The sequence below is a fragment of the Lipomyces tetrasporus genome, assembly GCF_029532465.1.
Source record: "Lipomyces tetrasporus strain NRRL Y-64009 chromosome Unknown POJ06scaffold_1, whole genome shotgun sequence".
Lineage (NCBI taxonomy): Eukaryota > Fungi > Ascomycota > Lipomycetes > Lipomycetales > Lipomycetaceae > Lipomyces > Lipomyces tetrasporus.
Genome location: NW_026611596.1, coordinates 1,903,193 through 1,926,212, shown reverse-complemented (window position 1 = coordinate 1,926,212; position 23,020 = coordinate 1,903,193). Strand labels below are relative to the sequence as shown.

At 47.4% G+C, this 23,020-nt stretch overlaps 10 protein-coding genes across 10 annotated transcripts; 4 read left to right on the top strand and 6 right to left on the bottom strand.

Moving 5' to 3' along the window:
• The first annotated feature begins 78 nt into the window (after positions 1-78).
• On the top strand, positions 79-1,420 carry POJ06DRAFT_298507 (phosphatidic acid phosphatase type 2/haloperoxidase). The gene is made up of 2 exons (XM_056190652.1): positions 79-372; positions 431-1,420. Exons 1-2 carry the CDS (start codon positions 157-159, stop codon positions 1,097-1,099), a joined length of 885 nt encoding a protein of 294 aa, XP_056047570.1. The 5' UTR covers positions 79-156; the 3' UTR covers positions 1,100-1,420.
• On the bottom strand, positions 1,421-3,005 carry POJ06DRAFT_243621 (uncharacterized protein). Its single transcript, XM_056186387.1, has 2 exons — positions 1,946-3,005; positions 1,421-1,890 (listed from the first exon to the last, which is right to left on the bottom strand). The coding sequence occupies exons 1-2, from the start codon at positions 2,897-2,899 to the stop codon at positions 1,672-1,674; spliced, it is 1,173 nt and encodes a 390-aa protein (XP_056047569.1). The 5' UTR covers positions 2,900-3,005; the 3' UTR covers positions 1,421-1,671.
• Positions 3,006-3,277: 272 nt separating this feature from the next.
• Positions 3,278-3,646, top strand: POJ06DRAFT_264943 (uncharacterized protein; the record flags this gene model as incomplete). Its single annotated transcript, XM_056189034.1, has 3 exons — positions 3,278-3,392; positions 3,441-3,526; positions 3,578-3,646. The coding sequence occupies 3 exons, from the start codon at positions 3,278-3,280 to the stop codon at positions 3,644-3,646; spliced, it is 270 nt and encodes an 89-aa protein (XP_056047568.1).
• A 373-nt stretch (positions 3,647-4,019) lies between these two features.
• Positions 4,020-6,795, top strand: POJ06DRAFT_13167 (ABC1 family-domain-containing protein). The gene is made up of 4 exons (XM_056184381.1): positions 4,020-4,967; positions 5,023-5,223; positions 5,276-6,562; positions 6,616-6,795. Exons 1-4 carry the CDS (start codon positions 4,326-4,328, stop codon positions 6,658-6,660), a joined length of 2,175 nt encoding a protein of 724 aa, XP_056047567.1. The 5' UTR covers positions 4,020-4,325; the 3' UTR covers positions 6,661-6,795.
• Positions 6,733-11,823, bottom strand: POJ06DRAFT_205060 (P-loop containing nucleoside triphosphate hydrolase protein). Its single transcript, XM_056185353.1, has 6 exons — positions 11,451-11,823; positions 10,824-11,360; positions 10,429-10,770; positions 7,902-10,381; positions 7,020-7,851; positions 6,733-6,949 (listed from the first exon to the last, which is right to left on the bottom strand). Exons 1-6 carry the CDS (start codon positions 11,460-11,462, stop codon positions 6,806-6,808), a joined length of 4,347 nt encoding a protein of 1,448 aa, XP_056047566.1. The 5' UTR covers positions 11,463-11,823; the 3' UTR covers positions 6,733-6,805.
• Positions 11,824-12,045: 222 nt separating this feature from the next.
• On the top strand, positions 12,046-14,756 carry POJ06DRAFT_217801 (P-loop containing nucleoside triphosphate hydrolase protein). The gene is made up of 2 exons (XM_056185564.1): positions 12,046-14,094; positions 14,146-14,756. Exons 1-2 carry the CDS (start codon positions 12,382-12,384, stop codon positions 14,524-14,526), a joined length of 2,094 nt encoding a protein of 697 aa, XP_056047565.1. The 5' UTR covers positions 12,046-12,381; the 3' UTR covers positions 14,527-14,756.
• On the bottom strand, positions 14,757-16,230 carry POJ06DRAFT_243612 (uncharacterized protein). Its single transcript, XM_056186386.1, has one exon. The coding sequence runs from the start codon at positions 15,925-15,927 to the stop codon at positions 14,863-14,865; it is 1,065 nt and encodes a 354-aa protein (XP_056047564.1). The 5' UTR covers positions 15,928-16,230; the 3' UTR covers positions 14,757-14,862.
• A 221-nt stretch (positions 16,231-16,451) lies between these two features.
• On the bottom strand, positions 16,452-18,728 carry POJ06DRAFT_285082 (uncharacterized protein; the record flags this gene model as incomplete). Its single annotated transcript, XM_056190188.1, has 8 exons — positions 16,452-17,387; positions 17,445-17,800; positions 17,851-17,907; positions 17,963-18,066; positions 18,123-18,161; positions 18,230-18,363; positions 18,448-18,600; positions 18,679-18,728. The coding sequence occupies 8 exons, from the start codon at positions 18,726-18,728 to the stop codon at positions 16,493-16,495; spliced, it is 1,788 nt and encodes a 595-aa protein (XP_056047563.1). The 3' UTR covers positions 16,452-16,492.
• Positions 18,729-21,331: 2,603 nt separating this feature from the next.
• POJ06DRAFT_235081 (uncharacterized protein) lies at positions 21,332-21,739 on the bottom strand (the record flags this gene model as incomplete). Its single annotated transcript, XM_056185818.1, has 1 exon — positions 21,332-21,739. One exon carries the CDS (start codon positions 21,737-21,739, stop codon positions 21,332-21,334), a length of 408 nt encoding a protein of 135 aa, XP_056047562.1.
• Positions 21,740-22,094: 355 nt separating this feature from the next.
• On the bottom strand, positions 22,095-23,008 carry POJ06DRAFT_235080 (uncharacterized protein; the record flags this gene model as incomplete). The annotated part of the gene is made up of 4 exons (XM_056185817.1): positions 22,095-22,271; positions 22,304-22,537; positions 22,591-22,879; positions 22,911-23,008. 4 exons carry the CDS (start codon positions 23,006-23,008, stop codon positions 22,095-22,097), a joined length of 798 nt encoding a protein of 265 aa, XP_056047561.1.
• Between the last annotated feature and the right edge of the window lie 12 nt (positions 23,009-23,020).

Genomic DNA, 23,020 nt, shown 5'->3' with positions numbered 1-23,020 from the left:
ATGCACCAAAACTGCTCCCCTAACCCACACCACCTCGATTGTGCGCACCCACTGTTGTCTTATATTTCACCATCCAACCACCGCCAAAGATAGGCCTCTCCACTCCCAGAAAACCACCACTAGACGTACGCGTTACTCTCACACATACCGGCGAAGATGGCTTTTCTCAGAAAGACTGCTGACTGTCTGGAGCGATGGTCGCCCGTGTTGCACCAGTTCTACATCGTCGATTGGTTCTTCATTCTCTTCCTCATCGGTGGTTTCTTGGTCCTCACCGAAATGACCCCATTCCAGACCATGTTCACACTCGATGATCCGTCAATTCAGCATCCCTACGCTACCACCGAGCGCGTCACCTCGATCAACGGTGTTGTAAGTATATCTCTCACATGTGTGTGTTGATTCCGTGTGCTGATAGTTACATACTTAGATCTTCTCCACCGTTATCAGCATTGGCATTGTTGTCCTCTTCGTGCCTTTTCTCCACCGCAACCGCAACTGGGCCCATGTCATGAATGTGTCCCTTCTTTCGCTGGCACTTTCGCTTATTCTCACCGAGTTTGTTACCGAGATGTTTAAGAACTTTATCGGTCGTATCCGCCCCGATTTCATTGCCCGGTGCATGCCTGCTCCTGGCACTCCTCTACACGGCCTCGTCGGCATCGAGGTTTGCACCAACCCGAATTTTAAGGTTATCAGTGACGGTTTCCGTTCTACTCCTTCTGGACACACCTCGAACGCATTTGCTGGGCTTGGTTGGCTCTCCGCTTGGGTCGCTGGCCAGCTCAGGGTCTTCAGACGTGGTACTGAGCTCTTCCGAACAATGCTCGCCATGTTGCCCCTCTTTGGCGCCCTCGTCATCGCTCTGTCTCGTATTGAGGACTATCGCCACCACATCACTGATGTCCTATTCGGTGGTATCCTCGGCGTCCTTGTTGCTTGGTACTCCTACCGCAAGTTCTTTCCTCACCTCGGTAAGGCGAACTGCAACGTGCCCTTCCCTCCTCCTGAGTTCAACGAAAAGATCGTGGTCGAGACTGACTATTATGATTCACTTGACGAGATGGAGTCTGGGACCCAAAAGCCGTACTCTGACTAGACGCAGCTATTGATGTGCTCCATGCATAGAGTTATGGAATTCTTTGCATGGTTGTAATGCCGCATTTTTACATTATCTCCATCATGGTGGGTGTTTTGCTTATGCGAGGTCAGATAGCGCATTAATGACCATTGATATGACACTTATGTTTGTATGTTTAGTTTTGGAGAAGCATTTGTTTTTGGTTTATTGCGATTGCAACGTCATTGGAGGATGAGGTAGATGGATTTACAGGATTTGGGGTTCATTGTTATGATAATACCGTTAAGCTATTTACATATACATAATGCATATGCGCAGTGGATCATACATATATAGATACTGAATATTAGCGTCGGCAAAATTATTCTGTTTGGCGGCTGACTTGTGTTGGGTCCCATGCTAACAACTACCCATCGAGCGTATACTGTGCAAATTATACTACAAGTCAACTGCTGAACAAACATTTGCCAAGTGATGGTCGGGGAACTACTTGAAATGCATTCTTCGTTCCGTCGGCTGTACATAATACATACATGGGATATATATTTACATGAGAATTCCTCCAAACTGGACGTTTAGTTCACCGTCAATTAGGCATTTATCTTGACATTCGTTCCTTCAAACTTCTTTGGATCTATGTACAATCTCGTGACATATGGGTTATATGGGTCATCCTGGAAAAGACCATAGCTCTGTTGCTTCTGGGTGTCGATCGCGTAGTAGGTTAGAATTTGCTTCATGGTTAGAGCTCGCGTGAAAACTAAGTCCGGGACGGGTCGTCCGGTTAATTGGCTTATGCGTTTGACAACCTAGAGACAAATATTAGTATATCTGATGACAAACAAGAAAGACAAAGACACCAACCTGAAATCGAACGTTGATATCCTGAAGAGAAAACTTGCTAATATCGAAGTCTAGTGATGGCGGCTCGTGGCACTCGACCACCTTCGCAAACGGGTCGTCCTCTGATGCCTTTTCATTGCTTTCGAACTCAATGGCGGGACTAGTTGGCCAGTCAATCTTGACAATTCCCAACTGGTCCGCGACAACGAGCTTAGCAATTTTAAGCACCTGTTTCTTCTCATGCACAGGCGTCTTTGCCTTCCACATGTCAATCTTAAACCCATTCATCTTTGTCTTCCATGATTTTGTGGTCTTTTTAAGTCCAATTTCGTATATCCCACCGTCGATCAGTCCGCTCGCGTCGAGGTTTTGGACGTGCTTGGGAATAACTGGTTTTATCTTCGACACTCGATAGTTGAAGTCCTCCAACCTCAGCGGCCGATACTCATCAGGCAAGTCTTCCTCTCCTTCCTTTGATCCGGCAGGCTCTCCTTCTTTCACTGCACCTAATTCTTCTCTTTCTTCTTCGCTTAGCTCGACGTCCTTCTTGACCTGGTTCTTCCCAAGCATGAAATCGAACCACGCGGACGGGTTCGGCGAGGAATGAAAAGTACGTATGTTTCCTCCATACCTCCACAGCTGAGACGGCCCGATCTTGGTTCCTCTTGCAAACGCCGCCATATCCTTGTTCGCTCCCCGTGCACTCTCATATCGCGACGTCCGACTACACTTATCCGCGTGATCATGCCGCCGGCACGAGCCCGTATGAAGTTCCCGTCCCTCGCCAATTCCGGCGGCCGAATTTGTTCTTCCACCATTCACATGGCCAGCACCCATCGACGCCGACCTCCGTAGACAATGCGAGCTCGGCGGTGCAGTTGACGACGAGAGAATGGCGGGCAAGACCGACAACCGCTGTATTTGCCCGGCCATCATGCTGGAGCACGACGTCGCTGCACCCACTGGAGCCACCATAGTTCGTTGCGTGGCAAACGGAAAGGGAGAACAAAGTGTAGAATGCCCAGGGACTATGTCTGCGCAATTGCGTACCGCCGTGCAACTGGCTGATAGGTCACTTGCTGGTTTCCAATATCCAAAGAAACACAAATTTTTCTGCAAGCCCGTCTGTGAGACGAACGTAAAGGCCGGGTAACAGCGGGCGTATATCTGCAGCACCGCTGAACTCATAAATCCTTCAACCTGCAAATCATCTGACGTTTACGCAATAAACGCGTGTAAGTCGGTGCCTTGCCACATGTGGTCAACGGTTGGCAATTGCGAAAATCATCTAGAAGCCATAAACAGCTACAAGGTATATTTATCGTCCTGATACTGGTTGGCAAGGGATACGCCATGATTAACCGACCACGTCCAAATCTACGAAGGAATGTTTTTCAAAGGCCGTGGTACGTGCAAGCTGTCGATGTGGCCCATCGATTGACAGTCTTGACCCTGGTGGCCGGAACCGGTAAGTCAATGGCTGATTTGCCGTCTTTTAAAATGCTGATTATTTAAGTATATTATACTGCATTTACATTCCGTATGTTGTATCTCAATCGGAAATATAGAAGGCAGTACTCGATAGAGGAGCGAGAGGAAATGGTGAGTTACAAATTATTCGGATCATGAAGATTTCAATTAATTCGTTGCAAGGCACGGCAGCGGGCAGAGGCGGAAGCCTCGGTAGCAGCAGTAACAGCACCAAAGGAGAACACGAATTGACCGAAACAAAATAATTGTACCATAGTAAATATGCGGAAGTTTGGGGCCAACGGTTGACATACATCATACGGGGAACATTTCTGGACCTGCATTGTTATATAATAATTCCATATTCATGTGGCCATGATTGCATAGGACAATTGTACATATCTGCTCGAATACACAAGATACATGGCAACGGCGGTTGGTATTGGAAATGTTGGTTAGCAACGGAATCTGTGGGTGTCGTTAACGAGTCGCACTTTGGCGGAGGCATGGCTGGTGCTTGCAAATCGGAGCCTTCAAGGTGCCTTCGCGCCCCAGGGATAAAACAGCGCCTGCAGCTTTCAATTTGTACATCTACTGCGTAATGATTCTCATCGATGTATTGCGTGTTAGACTCATCAATACACAAGCTTGAGTTATTAAAGAAATTTTAATCGTCTAGAATATCTTCGTGCCAATGTATTGGTCCTCAAAGAGGAGTTCCGTGATCAGCTAACGTACGCCCCACCACATTATTTGTGACGTAGCCATGCGCCTAAGTATTAATTCGATCGGCACAAACGGAGATCAATCAACACTAGTTGGACCTGTTGCTGTCCACCCACACCCGTTCATCGTCGTTCCATCGTTCGGACGTAGTGGTGTCAAACCAGATGTGAATCTAAGGCGTTGGTCGATATAGCTTAAGACTAGGATGCCAAGTTGTTGCTCGCTGATCGCTCGCCGGCTGCCAATCGCGTCCTCTCAGTCTCCATTTCGACATGGACATATGCTCTCTCGAATATTCCGCGACTGCAGAGGATACTCGACTAGACTAGAGTTGTTGGTGAAGGCTCGAGTGCAAACAGCCAGGTCGGCTTGTCAATATCAGAGTCATGTCGCTAGGACAGCAGTTGTGAAGTGCCCTCAGCCCGCTCGGCGCAGAATGAATCGCAAGACGCTATTATCTCTTCTATTTCTGCCATTTTTCGACGAAGTGCATTGCGAGGGCTCCTTCCCGTCACTAGATCAAGTGAGCAAGAACTCAAACGGCTACGAGACCAGAGAAGATTACCTTCTCAGCGTGTCCGACAACTTGCAAGTTCTATCGAAACGTATCCCAGAAAACTCGGTCCTAAAACGGATTTACTTAGTCATTGACAGCATATTTGATACTATGGGAACATGTCTTCGGTTTTTACACTTGGCTATCATATTCCTGCCTGTAATTGCCGGATCACCGGCGATATTGTGCGGTCACAAGGTCAGTGCTGCGGACAATGAGACTACAGGAGCATTATGGTGGTACAAGTTATTAATTAAAAATATGGAGAGGGCCGGACCGACATTTATAAAGGTGGGGGCTTGGTACTTGATCGACCCGACGTAATTATCAAGCTAACATGCATTAGTTGGGTCAATGGGCTGCTTCTCGTACGGATATTTTTCCGAAGATGATGTGTGTGGAAATGTCCAAGTTGCACTCTCATGTCAAGCAGCACTCACTGGCCGTTACCAAAAGGGCAATTGTGAAGGCTTTTAATGGCGAAAGGTTCGAGAATATTTTCGAAGAATTTATAGAACAGCCGCTGGGAATCGGAGCCATCGCTCAAGTGAGTTCACGTTCTAAGCTTGGCGGATTTCGGCTAACAATCGGTAATGTAGGTCTATCGAGCGAAATTATCTCCAGCTATTCTACAAAACGTTCCACCAAAGGATCGTGATAATGCATGGGTGGCTGTCAAAGTACTGCATCCGGGCGTGGAGAACCGAGTGCATCGTGATGTACAGATAATGAAATTCTTCGCTGCCGCCTTGAACTTGATTCCAACAATTGAGTGGCTGTCATTACCAGACGAGGTCGAAAAGTTCGGGGAGATGATGCGACAACAGTTGGACTTGAGAATTGAATCTACGAATTTGGCGATCTTCCAACAAAATTTCGCTCACCGGGACGGCATTCATTTTCCGGTGTCATATTCTGCGTTGCTCCCTAATATGAACTCAAAGAGAGTCTTGATTGAGGAATACGTCCCGGCAATTCCAATGGGTAAAATACTGCAATTGCCTTCTGAAGATCGCGTACAAATGGAAGAGGAGATCGCCGATATGGGGCTCAATGCTTTCCTCAATATGCTTCTCATAGACAACTTCGTTCATGCAGATTTGCACCCGGGCAACATCATGGTCCGGTTAGTTAAAGTCCGAAAACTTCGCGAGAGCCTGTTGCAACAGGATCAGAGACTCAGCCGTCTCTGGAACCGAGACACGTCCTACGATGTAGAGGCAACCAACAGGATCACGGACCATCTCCGATCGATCGACGATCCGGTCGAGTTTAGAAAAGAGCTGGTGCGGTTAGATGAGAATGGATATAGACCACAGATTGTGTTTCTAGACGCGGGATTAGTTACAGAGTTAAACGAACGAAATCGTCGGAATTTCTTGGATCTATTTACAGCATTGGCGACGTTTGATGGATATCGAGCTGGTGAACTGATGTGTGAACGTTCACGTACCCCTGCAACCGTGATAGATTCCGAGGTGTTTGCGTTAAAGATGCAACACTTGCTGCTATCTGTCAAGTCGAAGACTTTTGCCCTAGGGAATATCAAGATATCCGATGTTTTGAACGAGGTATTGACGATGGTTAGAAAGCATCATGTGCGGATGGAAGGTGACTTTGTGAACGTTGTTATTTCGGTTCTTTTGCTTGAAGGTATTGGACGACAACTCGATCCGAATCTGGATATCTTCAGCAGGTATGTTTTGATCTCATTCCGAGTGACGCTAGAAAATGATATTGAACCTATTCGTAGTGCATTGCCGATATTACGTCGACTCGGCGCTCAGAGCAGTCCGCAGATGTTGAAGGACCACTCGTTACAGCCGATGCTTAAAGTTTGGGTTGCTTTGGAAGCCAGACAATTCGTTACTGGGTCCGCTCAAGATGTGAGTTTCGATTTGATCCTGTCCAGAAACATTGCATACTGATGGATAAATAGATCAAACGCTTAGTCAGATACGATCTCCTCTGCCCAAATATATAAAAGACTATGTACAACGTGTATCTAACTCTATTCTATAAATATCCAACATATAAATACAGAAAATTTCGAAAATGCCGTAGAACAATATATGAGATCATCAAATCTATGTACACAAAATATCTGTCTGTAGCTCACTCAAACTTGCTCACTTCGTGGCCGTCTCCTCCTGAAGTTCAATCATGTAGACAATGGCTCGCAAAACATCCGCCAGAACAGCTTTACGTTCGTCATCAAGCTCTGCATTGCCAACCTCTCCTTGGCTCATTTCGTTAAACGTCATCTGCAAAATCTGGAATCCGTGTTAGACTCGCCATTACAGATATCACATGACAACTACTGAAAAACAAAAAAAAACTTACAGTATTTAATCCTCTCCTTAATTCCAAAACAAGGTCGGCATTAACAGCTGGCGTCATCAACAACGGCATCCAGTTGTCAATAATGACTTCCGCTCCCTCCATCGCAGCAGACTTCGAGAACAACAAAAGCGGTAGATTCGAGATCCTGTTGACTTCCTTTAAAGAAACCTGCAGATTATTGGCGTCGCGTCTGACTTTATCGCCAAATCCATACAGCGTGCCGTACCTGACAATATGCTCAGGCTTGATTTGGCCCTTGTATCTATCTCCTGTAACAGTCTCAGGGAAGTTGACAGAAGATGGATGTATGATTGCATTATTATCATGTTCAGTTTGGAGGGACCGTGGCGAAACTGACACCGCGACATTCGGATAATTGCCAATGAATATAAGTGCTTTGATTAATGAGACGTTTAAGGCAAGCGAATTAGTTTCTGGATGCCCATACTCAGACTCAAATCGATCCTTTGGCGAGATCTTTGGAATAATATTCCGTGTGACAAGAATATTCTCAATCTGCTCTGCAGCGTTGCACACACTTGACAGCGCACTAAAATGGAGGTAGTTTGCACGAGCGTATTCATGTGCAGCACCCATGCCTTGCAAGTCTTTGACGCGACGCCATTCACGGAATGCATTCAACGCACACAACGGATCGCTGAACTTTCCCTCACCATACGCTTGTCTGCGTTGATCAGCAACGTTTTTCTCGTCAAGCGGACTCACGAAGATACTGCGACCAGTTGACATTGCGGCGATGATGAGAATCGGGTCGAAACAGCGGAATGCAATTGAGAGCAACAGCATCCGACCAAGAGAAGGTGCGACGGGACTGCAATAACGTTAGTCATCTACATCAAGTAGAAGCACGTGAAGACTTACATTGACGATAGAAGCTTGCCTGTGGGAGTTAGTTCGCCGTCATCAGTCAAGGCGCCGATATGCTTGAGTGCATCTACCGCGCTCTCGATGGCCCATGCCGAGGGCGGTTGAATTGTAGCTGCCAAGAAGTTCTCTATCGAGTCTTTGATGCCTAGTGCTTTGGTCTCTAAACAGATTTGCTGTAGGTCGGACCTCAGGATTTCTGGCGTAGCAGTAATGTGCATTCGAGCAAGTCTATTCTTGGAGAACATTCCGTAGTAGATGCCGTTCTGGACCCGACCAGCACGACCGCTTCGCTGCTTCACGTTCGCTCTACTAACCCAATCGACCATGAGTGTTGTGATCCGTTGCGCCTGCACAAATCTCTTTTCACGCTCCTTTCCGCAATCGATGACATACCGCAGCTCAGGAATTGTGACCGACGTCTCGGCAATATTTGTTGACAAGATAACTTTGCGGCATCCCTCGGGAACTTTCTCAAAAACTTTCCTCTGAGCGTCGAGAAGAATAGAGTGCAGGAGATAAACCCTGCACTTCGAAGGCTCCGCCAAATCCGGGAATTCTTCTTTCTTGTTCTTTAGCAAGTTGTCCACCTTCACTATATCAGAGATACCAGGAAGGAAAACAAGAATCGAACCGTCGTCCTTCCCCTCCTTGAGCAACTTCACGAGCATCTGGGCAATAAGAGCATGCGGAACAAAACTCTCATCTTCTCTGGTATCAATTGATATGCCGCTATCCGAAAATACTCCAGTAGTGTTCCAGTCCACAAGCGATCCTTTCCTCTCATGATCACTAAAATCGAGCTCTGATATGGGCTCCGTCTCTGGAAGTGAATAGAGGCCAAGCTCTGTATTAACGAACTTATCCAAACTATTGTCACCAGACTTCTGGCCTGGCTTGATGTCCAACTCTTCCAGAATGTCTTCCAGATAGCGCTCTTCGACAGGGAACGTCCTTCCAGGAATGCTGATCGACGGGCATCCCCACTGCTTAAAGTAATTTGTGAACAATGATGTATCGACTGTAGCGCTCATAAGTACTATCTTTGGCAAAACCTTATCTGGATTGGTTTTCTTCTCCTCGAGCATGCGCTTGAGCAGTACCAACAAGAAGTCAATCATAGAACTTCTTTCGTGAACCTCGTCGAGAATAATATGACTAATTCCGTCAAAAACAGAGTCAATGTTTTCTTGTAGAGCACGTAGTAACACTCCAGTAGTCACGAAGTTGACGCTACCGTCCCTTCGCGGCGCACGCGAATCAAATCGGACTTGGTAGCCGATATGCCGCCCAACAGGCTCTAGTCTCTCAGAGGCGACTCGCTCAGCGACAGAAACAGCGGCAATTCGTCGAGGTTGGGTAACAATAATGTTGCACTCAGCTCCTCTGCCTTCTTCAGTCATCTTGTCGAGAATAATCTGTGGCACCTGCGTGGACTTGCCACTACCTGTAGCACCAATGACTACGGAGACGTCATTATCTTCAATCAAATTCAGCACTTCCTTCTGATGAATATTGATAGGCAAGTCTTTCCTGATATTTCTCATTTGCTCACTCTCTATAGATGTCCGATAGTGTTCTAACGCTGACAGTAGTTGCTCGTTATAAGTCTGCATTTCGACACGAGCCATGCCCTTCCTCCGGAACGGTTCAGCATATTGTCTATTTTCCTTGTCTATCTGGTCGGAAATAGACTCCTCTGGGGGATATAATCTAATGAGCCGTCGCATGTCTTTAACAGTCGTTTTCATCACGTTAAGCAATCCATAATCAAATCTGAAATATATTGGATTAATTCTCTTCAGAATAATACCATGTCCTCTGCGTAACTCGGACATGAATCTATCCCAGATTTCGGGGCTTCGTTTCCTGATGATAAAGGCAGAGACCAGACAGGCACCAATTCTGGCAGAGGGCACGTCATGCATACCACGAATTTGCCCGATCATCTCACCACCTATGGAAACCTTGCAACCACAGAACTTGCCTTCCCTGACAGGCAAAAAATCAGCAGTTTCACCCTGTTCACTCGCGACGAATTTAACGAATTGCTCGGCATTAGCCGGACTCAATTCTGCAAGGTCATTGATTAGCACCTTTTGGGTGGTTTCCTGCTCCTCTAGATATCTCTCAAATCTCGCTTTGAAGACAACGCATGCCACGACCTCTGCAAGCTTCGCGCCGATCCTAGTCGCGACGACACTGATTCCCATTTCCGGCCAGTCAATTGCAACTCTGAAATGGTTATTTTTAAGAGCGGTATTGATGAACTTGGGCAGCGAACCGTAGCGCAGGGCGACTGCAAGAACATGAAGCTTAGCGTCACGGTCCTCCTGCGTAATTTTCTTAGGAATTAAGGAACCGTAATTCTCCCAATTAAAGTGCTTGTTGAAAGGTAAGAAATCTTCGATAGCCAAGTCCGGATGTTCGTGGATATGAATAAAAGCATTGGAATAAGCCGCACGCATCGATTCACGCTACAGAAGTTAATACTATGTGGCAGATTGGATCAATATCAACATACCATAGATCCTGAAGTCACTGAAATTTCGAGCGGAGTCTCGGTAATACTTTGTGGCAATGTAATAGTCAAATGAAACTCAGATCTGTTCTTCTGCAGCTGTCGCTTGCGTGCACTATGTGGTAGAGCGATCAACTTCCGAAAGGCATTCTCTGGGTCGGAGAAATTGACATCGACGTGGAATGGGAACTTAGAATCCTTCAGTATCGGTACTATCTCCTCCATGTAACGTTCCTGCGCACGCTTTACGTTGTCGCGTGTCGGTAAGAAGTCTTCTAGAGATATATCACCTCTCTCTTGAATATAAAAAAGTGCGTTCAAGTATGCAAGCTGAGTCGAACGGTTCTGTCCCATTACTATTAGACACTCGCTAACTAATATTCAAAGTAATAGCATACCGGCTGAGATCCGACTCCGCTTATTTCAACAATCTCAAATCGACCTCTAACTGGTAGTTTGATTTCCAGTTTTGTCTCAAATAAACTGTCATCAAGTTTGCTGTTTGATTGTCTATGTGGGATCTGAAGAAGATTCTGAAAGATATTATTAGGTCTTGAATTTGCATCTACTCCTTTCAACATTGGCAAAATTTCTTTCTTGTAACGCTCCATGGCGGACCGCAAGGATTGGTCCGGTTGAGGCGCGAGGTCTGCAATATTCTTGCCTTTTCCAGTCCTGCTTTTGTTATTCTTGCGGCGATCCTTGGCACTCTTTGGTTGCAACAAAACGCCAGGACTCTCACTAACAGAGACACCCGCTTCGGGCTTTAGCTTATTCCCCGAGCTATGTAGTGATCGGCCTGTCTGGAGACTACGTATCGGCCGAAGACTGTCATCCCAGGCACTGTCGTATCCTTTCCAACCGATAAATCGAGCATAGTGTCCTGCCTTCGATATCAACCCGCCACCAGCAGGAGTGCGCAATGTCCGTACAATCTATTAACCTGTCAGAGAGCACTTCATGCACCGAATAACTGTTCCAATCAATGCTTTTGCATCTATATCCATTATTGTGAGATAACGTACCAGGCGATTCATTTTATATTGCCTTAAGTCAATCTCAGACTGCACTTCCAAAACCCACAAAAGTCTCTAGTAATCAAGAGACCGCACAACAAGAGTTGCAATTGGCATGCTGAATTGGAACTTAACCGTTACCAGATTGACACTGTTGTCCACGCAGTTACCTTTTATATACTGATGGAAATAATGCCCACAAATTTGCTTAGTACTTGCCGTTGGGAGGAATGAAAACTTGATTAGAGTTCGAGCGGGTAAACGTTCACGTGATCCCTCTAGATAATAACTCTGAAGCCCTCGGTTGTGGCACAATCATATAGCGATGTCGCTTCACGTGCCTAGTATCAAGCCGGTAGAGGAAATACAGTATTCGTGCAACTGTCCTTCGGGTAGTGCCAGATCAAAAGTGAGAGACAACATCTGTATCTGGATTGCCAAGTCTTCCTCACTTCTGAACTCCTCGACCCTCAGTGGGTTAGGTTTCCAGTATTACTAGCCCGCGAGTGATTACCCGGACAGGACACAAAATTTTCTTAATTGGGGCTACCTGGGAATGCGCCCGGCAGCGTTCTGGGGCGTGAAATACGAACCAAGAGTGTGGCCCTTTCATGAAAGCTGTTCGGAAGGCATACCCAGGTTTTCATGTTTCACACAGGAAATCCGCGTGCCTGGAGACTAGCCAAACGGCGTATCGACACCAAAGTCCAGCATCCGAAAAAATTGACAGACATATCCTTATCTGGCCGAGTTACTGGCTGCACATCACTGATCGCTCGACAAATCCAACGACCTAGACACAGTCTGAGAGACTCTTGATTGTATTATCTCAAGTTTTCTGCACTGCGAAAGTAGATCGCTCGAGTGTGCCCTAGATTCGTCGGCATTTTTGTCTCAATCACAACCGCCATCTCCGCTCGCCACACAGTTCAAAATTATCATGTCGAATGACCAGCAAGTGCCACAGTCCTGGGAGCAGGCTGCACAGGATGACTACGACCAGCTCTCGCAGAGAGTGAACAACGTGCGCGTTAGCAACGGCCCACAGCCCGATCAGCAGCCTCGTTATCCACCTGGCTATCAGCAATCATCTTACCAACAGCAGCAACAATACAGTCCCCAATACTACAACCAGTATCAGCAGCAGGGATATTATCAGCAAGGATACCAACAGGGTGGATACAATCAGGCTTACCAACAGACTCCCTACAACAACAATAATTACAACAATGTCCCTCGGCAAGGTGGCTTTTCTGCCCAGGCGGCTTCATTCAGACCGAACTACAACGCGGCATCTTTTGTGCCGAGAGCAGCTGATGCCACATCTGCTGATATTCCGCCAGCGCCCGCTACTACCGTTCCCGCTGCACCTTCAAAGCCAGTAAGCACGGGACCCAAAGTATTGAAGCTCGTTTCCGATCCCAAGCCCGCTGCGACTTCATCTACACCCAAGGTGCTCAAGATTGTGTCTGCTGATTCTAAGCCCCCCGTTGACCAGGCGAAGACCGTTGCTGCTGGAACGAAGGCCGAGGCTCCGGTAAAGGAGCAGTCCATTAATGGCGAAAACAAGACTGAGGCAAAAGCAGAGCCTAAGACAGAAAGTAAACCTGAGGAAAAAGGCGAAAGTGCCAAAAGTTCTGAAGCTGTGTCCACCGGCGCTAACGGCAAGGACCTTCGTGCGATTCAGATTGTTGATGATTCCGACAAGATTGATGATGAAGTTGTTGAGGACTTATATGGCAAAGAGCATCTCAGTCTCATTTTCATGGGCCACGTCGATGCCGGAAAATCTACTATGGGTGGCAACTTATTGTTTTTGACCGGTACTGTCGACAAGCGTACCATGGAGAAGTACGAAAAAGAAGCCAAGGATGCAGGACGAGAGAACTGGTACCTTTCATGGGTCCTCGATCTTACAAAGGAGGAGCGGTCTAAGGGTAAGACTGTTGAGGTCGGTCGTGGCTACTTTGAAACCGAAAAGCGACGATATACTATTCTCGACGCGCCAGGACACAAGACCTATGTTCCGAGTATGATTGGTGGTGCATCTCAGGCCGATGTTGGTATCCTTGTTATTTCTGCTCGTAAGGGTGAGTACGAGACCGGTTTCGAGCGAGGTGGACAGACTCGGGAACACGCTGTTCTTGCGAAAAATCAAGGTGTCAACAAACTCATTATTGCCGTCAACAAAATGGACGATCCCACCGTCAACTGGTCTAAAGAGCGATATGATGAGTGTACCGGCAAGCTTGGTACCTATCTCAAATCGCTTGGCTATAAGCCTAAGGAAGATGTTACATTTATGCCTGTTTCAGCTTACTCCGGAGCGAACTTGAAGGATCGTGTTGCCAAAGATGTTTGCCCCTGGTACGATGGTCCTTCATTGCTTGAGTTTCTTGATAGCATGCCGATCTCAGAGCGTCAGATTAATGCCCCATTTATGATGCCGGTTGGTAGCAAATACCGGGATCTTGGAACTATGGTTGAGGGCAAGATTGAGAGTGGACACGCGAAGAAAGGCTCGCAGTTGTTGCTTATGCCTAACAAGGTTCCTGTCGAAGTGCTTACCATTTACAATGAGACAGAAGCTGAGGCCAGCACTGCAGTTTGCGGCGAGCAGGTTAAGCTGAGGTTGAAAGGTGTTGAAGAAGAAGTATGTATCTAAATTTACGCTCTCTCGAAATAATTGCTTACGTGTGAATAGGACGTTCAAGTCGGCTTCGTGCTCTCGTCCGTCGACCATCCTGTCCACACGGTTATCGCATTTGAGGCCCAGATCGCTATCATCGAGCTTAAGAGCATCTTGTCCGCTGGTTTCACCTGCGTCATCCATGTCCACACTGCTATCGAGGAAGTTACTTTTGCGGCTCTACTGCACAAGCTGGAAAAGTCCACCAACAGAAGGAGCAAGAAGCCTCCAGCTTTTGCTACCCGTGGCATGAAGATCATCGCGCGGTTGGAAGTCGTCTCGACAACCGGTTTCTGTATTGAGCGATTCGAGGATTATCCTCAGTTGGGCCGCTTCACACTACGTGACCAAGGTAACACTATTGCCATTGGCAAGGTCACCAAATTGCTCAACTAAGTTACTTAATCCCACGTACATAATATTAAGGTGGCTGGGAGAGCTCGAATATGTGTTTTTGCGTAATCTGTCATTGCTTCCGAAGCCTGCGGCCAAGTTATGCGCCCATTAAAAATGGTTAGAGAACTGTTTTGATTTGTGAATGTGAAAAATTTTGTGTCGCTTTCATGGTTTTATTTACCACCGTCTATATTTTCTGATGTTGTATATGCATGCGCTGAACAACAATTCACAAAATTTACGATCAACTGTGTGCGCCTGACCGGACAGCACCGATTCTCCTTCGAATAACTTCTATTCTACCAAGCCCTCCTGAACTCGAGCGAGAATCGTCTATTACGAAACGACCTCTCTCACTAATACTTCCATCACCGTACTCCGCTGATACCAATGGCACAAGTGAGAAAGGACACCATGGTTGACATTACCGCCATTGATCGCAACCGTTGGCACGGAAACTAGTTCTAATTGCTGACCCTCGTAATTCTTGAGTTTGGATTCGACATTACGGATTTGACGCCTGACGACGTCAGCTGCCGCCTTGAATCGTGACTCTGGGCCAAACTTCAGTAAATCATGCCAGTATATATCTCTTCTGGTACCGATCCGCGGGCCAGATGGTGAAGCGGGTGAAGCGTTGCCATTCGTTCTGATATATCCATTCCCACGCCCACCAGCGCTTTCGTGCCCATCCACATTGGCGTCTGTAGCGTCACCGTTGACAGATTCAACGACTAGATCCATCTTATTAACCGCAACAATGATGCGCGACACTGGGTTTCTCTGCAGAAAATACTCAACCCTGAACACAGTGTCGTTGTCCAATTCAGGCGTCGTCGCGTCTACTACCAATATAATCACATTGTCTTTGTAGCTTCCCTCATCTGCGTTCGTCTTGTCCACTGTATTCAATGTAGGGAGCACCACGTAAGCCTGATTGTTCACGCCAAAGTACGCGGCCTTCACATCTTTCCTGACCGTAACATGTCCCTTCTTAGCATACGGTAAGAGCGAGCGAAGACGCAAATCGTACCACTTTTCCAGCACACTGAATATCTTGTCCCCATGGCCGTACTCCCCATCGACTGCCGCAGAGCATGGTTCGTCATCAGCAGTGTCATCCGCAGCAATTTTTATTGCCTCCATGTAAGTCGGATCCCGTCTAGCGATATTCAGCATCTCTTCCGCAATTGTCATCTTCCCGGCACCTTTATTGCCCAGAATGCGTACACTGATTGGGACTTTCTTCTCCCTAAGGTCGTCAGTATTCGATGACGATAACTGGGGAAATGAAAATGTAGAGCCGGGAAGTGACAAATCGCAGTAGAAGTCTCGATGGACACCGGGACGGCGCTTGCCGGAGAGCCATCCTGGAGGTTGTGGGATATGCACAAGCGCCATTTCGTATTAAGACTGATCCAGTCGCATCTATGACGGAAGACCAGAGTCGTCTACCAATTCATGACTTTTGCCGTACAACCGCAGGGCTTTGAAATGCGCTGCTGTGTCTACGGAAACTCCACCCTTTGTAACATATGGCGAACTCTATTCTAGACCAGCAAATGTGCTCGTGCATATCTCGCTATAAGCCTGGCAGGACATTCGGATGTGCAAAATTACGTTACCTGACCCGTCGGCGTAGCCGACAAACCAACGCTCTCGTTGAACTGAAAATCGCCGATGGGCCCGGGACGCAATTCATTGCTTGGGCAGCAATACATGATTGCGCAAGAACCATTACCCGCACTTTAGTGTAAATGCATTAAAATTCCTGAAGCATACAACACTCTACTACCAACACAACAGACTACACAAAATATTCAATATAAACCTAACGCCTGCAGCAAAATATAATCATCAGTCGAGGAGAGAGTATAACATGTAATATCAACTACCAATGCCAAATCGATACAACAGCCTTTGTCCCGACAGAACTCACGCTGTATCTAACTAGCCTTGTATATCTCTATTTGGCGCGTTCCTGCAAAAGCTTTAAGCGACGGGCGGCGTCGTCGAAGAAATGTGCTCTAGAACGAGAGCCGTTGGAGGATAGCTGGACGGCAGAGGCACTTCTGGCGATATTTGCCGCCGGCTGCGGGGAGGATGCGCGTGAAGGTGGACCGGAAGATCTAGAAGACGTGATACCAGACGAGCTCCTAAGTTCGTCATCGTCGTATGACGGTAGACCGACTGGCGCATCTTCTGGCACAGGCGTTCGAATAGCAGTTGTGTACGACGGCACCTTGGACAGCGCAGAAAGATCTAACTCTAGTCTGCCGTCATCTGATTCCGCTGGCGTCACAGTTCCAATGACCGGAGAATCCATCGGCGAGGCACCACGCGACAAGTGAAAGTTCGTCGCTTGGTCGAGACCAACGAACGCGACAGTGCCATCCTCATGAATATTCGTCAGGGGAGTCATTGATCCTATTGGAGTAATGCTTCCCGATTGTCTAGATGGGAAGTAAGAATCCGCAGACTGGCTGTTGGCCTGACTCATGGCTAGCGCACTCAAGCCTGCCTGTAGCTGAGCTCGTTGCTGATCAAGCGCAGTGAATCCCAACGCTTCAGCATTTTCTCCAGAGCTTCTTCGGCTGCGAATATGAGGCGTGTTGGCTCCGCTCGTTATAGGAGTATTCATTCCAGACAGCGAGATATCTTCCCAGAGCCTGTCGTAAATATGATCATCATATCGTGGCGGCGCAGATGTTTCACTGTCATCGCCTAATGGCTGTAGACGGATTTCCTCACCGCCGTCATTGACCGGAACGTTTGGAGATATGAATAATGCAATGGGTAACGATGCTCGCAATTCTGACACATGACCATCGGGATTCTTCAAGCTGACAGCAAATTTCAGCCTATTACAAGTATATTAGACTTAAATATTAACTTGATCGGACAGAAGGTAAACTTACTTATGTCGAACTTCGATGAAGCCTGGGAGGTCACAGTCCTGCGTGCACTTTGTAAGGTTTGGAGGGATCTGGAAGAAATCCCGAATATCCCAGACCTCGCCGGGAATCTCGTCTTCGCCGACTTCTGGAGCAGGTATAGTGACCTGCGAAACTGTCCGAACGCTAGCATGACCTGGACCATGCGGGATGTGAAGAGTATAGTATTCCTTCAGCACGATGACAATTTGGCCGAGTCTGAGACCTTTCAGTAATGGTTGCAGAAGAAGATGAACAGGGGTGGCTGAGCCAATCGGGACCGCTTTCGAAGGTATGCTGATGGAATAGTCGACCTTATTTGGCCATACATTTTCAATTGACTATGACAAAGTCAGTAGACGCCTGCACAACGAATGGAATAACTACACACCATAGTTTGAGACAGTTCTAAAGCTTCAGGTCCCAATGTTCGTACGATTCGGATGTGCTAGAAATCATTAGCTGTGACTTCTAGGACCGTGCAGACCTTACCAAGACTATACCTTTTTCTTACTTAAATTATTGGCGAACCGACCTCGCTCAACGATAGCCTTCATCTTGTAGACAACGGATCCACCGTCTAGACCTTCCACAGATTCGGAGAGTGCTACAATTTGATCAGCCCCAGTCCATCAGTCGCAGTCACAAATTCTTATAACTTACATCCAGGCAAAATCACTTCAAATGGATATTCATAATTGCCTGCTCTCGAGTTAGATGAAGATCCATCCTGCAAACGGTAACAGAACCAAACTCATCGTGAGATATACCTTGTCCTATAGTGTGGCTTGTATTTCTATTTCCGTCCCAGTCTAGAAAACTCCAAGTGTGCTCATAGACGACTTTCTCGTATCGATTCGTGCGTTGGGTAAGTCCACGAGCGCTCTGAACAGTTTCTTGCCAGCTGCTTGAGCGTTAGCTTGGTTGTACTAACGCACGCGACTACCACATCCAGCCGACAGTGCATTTATGAACTATAAAGACTTACTTCATTCGAATAGTGCCGTATAGCCGAAGAGAAATCCGCTTGACGGAGACACTTTCGAGGAAACTGAGAACAACTGCACCTTTGAGTAATATACCAGCTGATTCATCGGGAGTGCCTCTAAATATGACGACATCGTGATCCGCGGAATATAACCTAGAAATGCAGCTCTTGTCAGTATATTGCCACGGCTGAGGAGTGGGGGGATACAGGAGCCAAGGTTTTAAAACGTACCGGATGTCGAAGAAAGACAGTGAGCTACTTGATCTCTGCAAGATATTCATCCTGATACGACAGTTGCTGATGGACCACTATCCAGTGAAGTAGAATGCGAATAGAATACGCGATATTAGTGGAAAAGAGTGTGGAAATAAGAATGACGCGAATCGAGGCTGTTCGACCAGTCCGTATGCTGTGCAATAACGCGCGGCAAGACAATATCTTCACAAAATCAGAACGCAGCGCAATAAGATGGGTCCACAGACAGGAGGAGTAAGAGGTATTGTCTGAATATGCGAAAGGAACAGCAGTATGCTCCTTGCAGATAATCGGTAGACGACGGAGTACGAGGCAGTAGGAGATTTTGACTGTCGGCTATTTAGATAGGTGCATGTCCTGTACAGAAAACGGATGCGCACCTGTGCCACGCGGGTCTCACGTTTGCGCACTATCCAGGCTCCACGTCGACAGCTTAAACCTTACGCAAGAACTTAAACCGATTGCCAAACTAGTATTCTTGGGATTTTAATAAAACTCTGTCCTCTAGTTCAGAACTGGGATTTGTGGTTAACAGGCATCTGACATGACTCAATATTGACCGAATGCGAGATTGAGTAACATCGAGGAATTCATTGCAGTCTAAGGCGGCCGTATAGTATTCACCGGCCATTTTTTCGGCATCAAGGCAGCGCCGGATAGCAGCGCTGTGTAAACTGATTGTGGCGTTGGTGGCTCGGGTGCAGGCGTATCTAACGTCGGAATGCGCCCACCCGTTTTAACGAATTTAGATATGATGATCGCTGCCTGTCAGTCAAAGCTTCTCTTATTATTAACGTTTTCCATCCGTGGTCTACTGCCATTGCCCACTCGTCAACCACCCAACGTTTGTGGATCGCTAAGTTGGTAGGATTCCAATTAAATGCCAGGAGGACCGCCACGCTCGCTACTTCAAAACATTCATTTTTGAGTGCCGTTTCTGCCATGGCGATGAAATCTGCCTCAGACGTTGAGGATGCACATCTCTTAACAATTATAGGTCGCGTGTAAGCCACAGATTTGTGTGACCGTTGCGCGACGGGCTTGATCGGGCTGAGTCGGATAATTCCGGAATTAGGTTATTCCGATTTACTCCCGACGGCCCACGAGTCCGCAACGCAAGATGGCTGAGTCGCGACGGCGCACACGCCACTGCGTAAATTTTCCCTAGTGTTGTTCACCACAGTGGCAGTGCCTCACGCAACTCGAATTCTGTCGGTGCCATCTTCCGTCGGGTATACAAGGGATCAGGTCGTTCCCTTCAAAGGTTCCGGAAGCATGCGCCTTCGGAAGTGAAATTGCCGATTATTCTTCGGCACAATATTTTGTCTTACGCGGAAATCGTCTACATCGATCTTAAATTTGCGCTACCCCAAAACACAAATCAAAATAAGCCACTCCCAACGTAAGTATACATACAAACAACCAGCGTCAGGAAATTGTATCAATTTATCCTCGCTCCAAACACCCGTTCCCCATCAGTAGATACAGATCATAAGCCATTCCTACATCTTATTGCGGTAATTTGTCCACGACACCTTCTGTGGAATGGGTTAGGGTAATCCTAGACTGTATATGATGATCGCTGCCTGTCAGTCAAAGTTTCCGTTATTGCAGTCAAGCCCGTGCCCAACGTTCGCCATCAGTGGTCTACCGCCAAGTGCCCACTCTTCGACCGCCCAGTTGTTGGTCCGCTGCGCGAAGGGGCAAAAGCAATTACCATCTGTGGATCACTAAGACGTTAGAATTAAAAGCCGATCGCTGCTCCACGACATTCCTCTGGATGCCGTTTCTGCCAGGGCTGCGAACGCCAATGATTTCGTGGTATGACCGTCGTGCAACGGGATTGATCGGGATCTGTCGGAGGATTTCCGGAATTAGGTTCTTCCGACTGCGTCCCGCGGGCACAAGTTGAGTCGCGCGGGCACGCGCCCCCGCGTAATTTTCCTGAGCGCTTGTCACCAACAGGGAAATGCCTCACGCAAGTCGGTTCTGTCGGTGCTATCTTCGTCAGCTTTACAAGGGAGGATTCTGCTCGGAAAGGCTCGGCGAATTGAAATTCACGATCATAATTCTTCGCCACAATATTTATGGCTTACGCGATAGCCTTATGTCGATCGTGCACATTGATTCTCTGAATTTACGCGATCCCCCCAACCAACAAAAAAAATAAAACAAAAGTGCCACTCCCAAACTAGTAAAAATACAAATGACCAAAGAGTCAGATCATATGCCGTTTCTAAATCTATTGCAGCTATTTGCCCCTATTTGTCCACGACGCCTTCTGTGGAATGATCGTGAACACTAAACTCATCTATCCATTTTGCTTTACTTGAAAACCAACTTAGCCGCTTTTGTACACGTATACGTGGTGTCCTGGTACGAATAGTGGAGCAACGGAGCATTGCCGACGGTTGGTAATACTGTGGATGCGCGACGCCGCCATCGTCATATCCACCTGGTCATGCCCTACAGTATGAAGAACCTTATCATCAGTGGTCCACGGTCCAACCGGACTAGGGGCGTACGACACTCTGAATGTTGAGTCTGCCCGGTTGGAGAAACACACGAGTAGGTACGCATTGTGGTATTCCGAAAAGAACATAAACCCGGTCGAGTACGGCATATAGTTCTATATGACCGCCGCTGACTGGCGCCTCCCTGTGGGTTGTGGCTGAGTATAAATCCAAATGTCGGTCGATGCGTCATAGTACTCATACTCATCGTATTGTGAGAGACTGTCGACGGCAACTCTGGCGACGTGGACATCTTGCTTACCGGAATATGTAGTATCGAGGGCATAGAGGAAAGCAACTCCGTCAACAACCATACTTGCGACCGATCCGTACGTATATGTCGTGTTTGGAAAAGTCACTTGCTTGTCACGGGTTACTGTCAACATCTCCGCGTCAGGGTCAAACTCCAGCGTCGCCATTGTGTTGCCCCAGTCTGAAGTCGATGACAAAGAATCGTATTTGTAGAGATGTAAACTGTACTGCTCGATTCTCTGCGGCTTGGAGGCAATTGTGTATGCCCACATCACAAAGCGTCTGACAACTGTCAGAGTGTTCTCGCGATTGTGCCATAAACCCTATCCAGCCAAAGCCACCTGTCCGAACGTATAGCTCAATTCGGCCGACTGGCTCTATTTATGCATGGCCGACAATGATGGATGTATTTCAACCGTATGATTTACTGATAAAGAGCGGTACACCATTCTACGACTTAAAATAACAGAGCAAAAGGTAGCAACTAGCAAAATATCAGAGCCAACAATGTAAATCAGAGTATGGAGTTGTTAGTACATAGATTGGTCTTCGTAAGGCCCAGCATGTCATAATCTGCAAACATATTCCTCACGAACAATAAGCAACGAGTGGGTCAGTATTTCGGAATCAGTGGTTCAATACCACACTTAACTTTCGTTTTCGTGGGACATAGTCGGTGATTTCGATAGGAGCTGGCCCAGTGATTGCTGGTTCGGGCGGCAAGACGCGCATCGGACATGTGGTTCGCATGGGCGGCACCTGTTCAATTCGCTCTGGCTGAATTTCGGACTCGATGATCGTCGTCTCTGCGGTCGTAATAGTCACATCTGGCATACTCGTGGGGAGCTTGAAGATCGCGACGTCGTGCCGTTCCTTGGCCGCTTGGTGGCCGACGACCTTGGGGTCGCCGATCGCGACTTTGACCGGCTCTTTTTTGGTGGCACGATTGGCTGATTGGATTCGTCGCTGGCGTCCGGCATGACGCTGTCCGGTGTGTCTTCATCGTCGCAAGGAATCAGACCGCGCTCTTCCTCTCCAGGTAAAACCGTTGCCGCGTTCAACAGTTCCGCCTATAAGGTTAACAAACCGTCTCCGTTCTGTATAACTATTGCAACGAGCATACGACAACGAGCACGTTCTCCGAGGGATCGAAGTATGTCTCCTTCATGGCAGTTACGGACGTCCAGTTACCTGCATTGAGCTGCGAGTCTGGCTTCGGTTGAAGTGGTTTGCGTGGCGACAACGATTTCTTGGTGGACGCTGGTGTTGATTTCTGAGATGATTTTGAAGTCGACGCCTTTGGTGGCCACTTTGATGACGATTTGGACTGCGGCTTCTGAGCTGGTTGGGTGGTAAATGCCGCTTTCGAAGACGATGACAGCAGACGCTGTCGGGGCAGGCATATCTTGTTCCTATATAACAGTCAGCGCGCCTTTCACTCACCATCGCCATCCGAATGAATCCATCAGATATATTACTTCTGAACCATTTACGTGATGGCCAGGTCCTAGACATAACACTGGTAAAATGCATTTACGCATTTCCCCAATTTC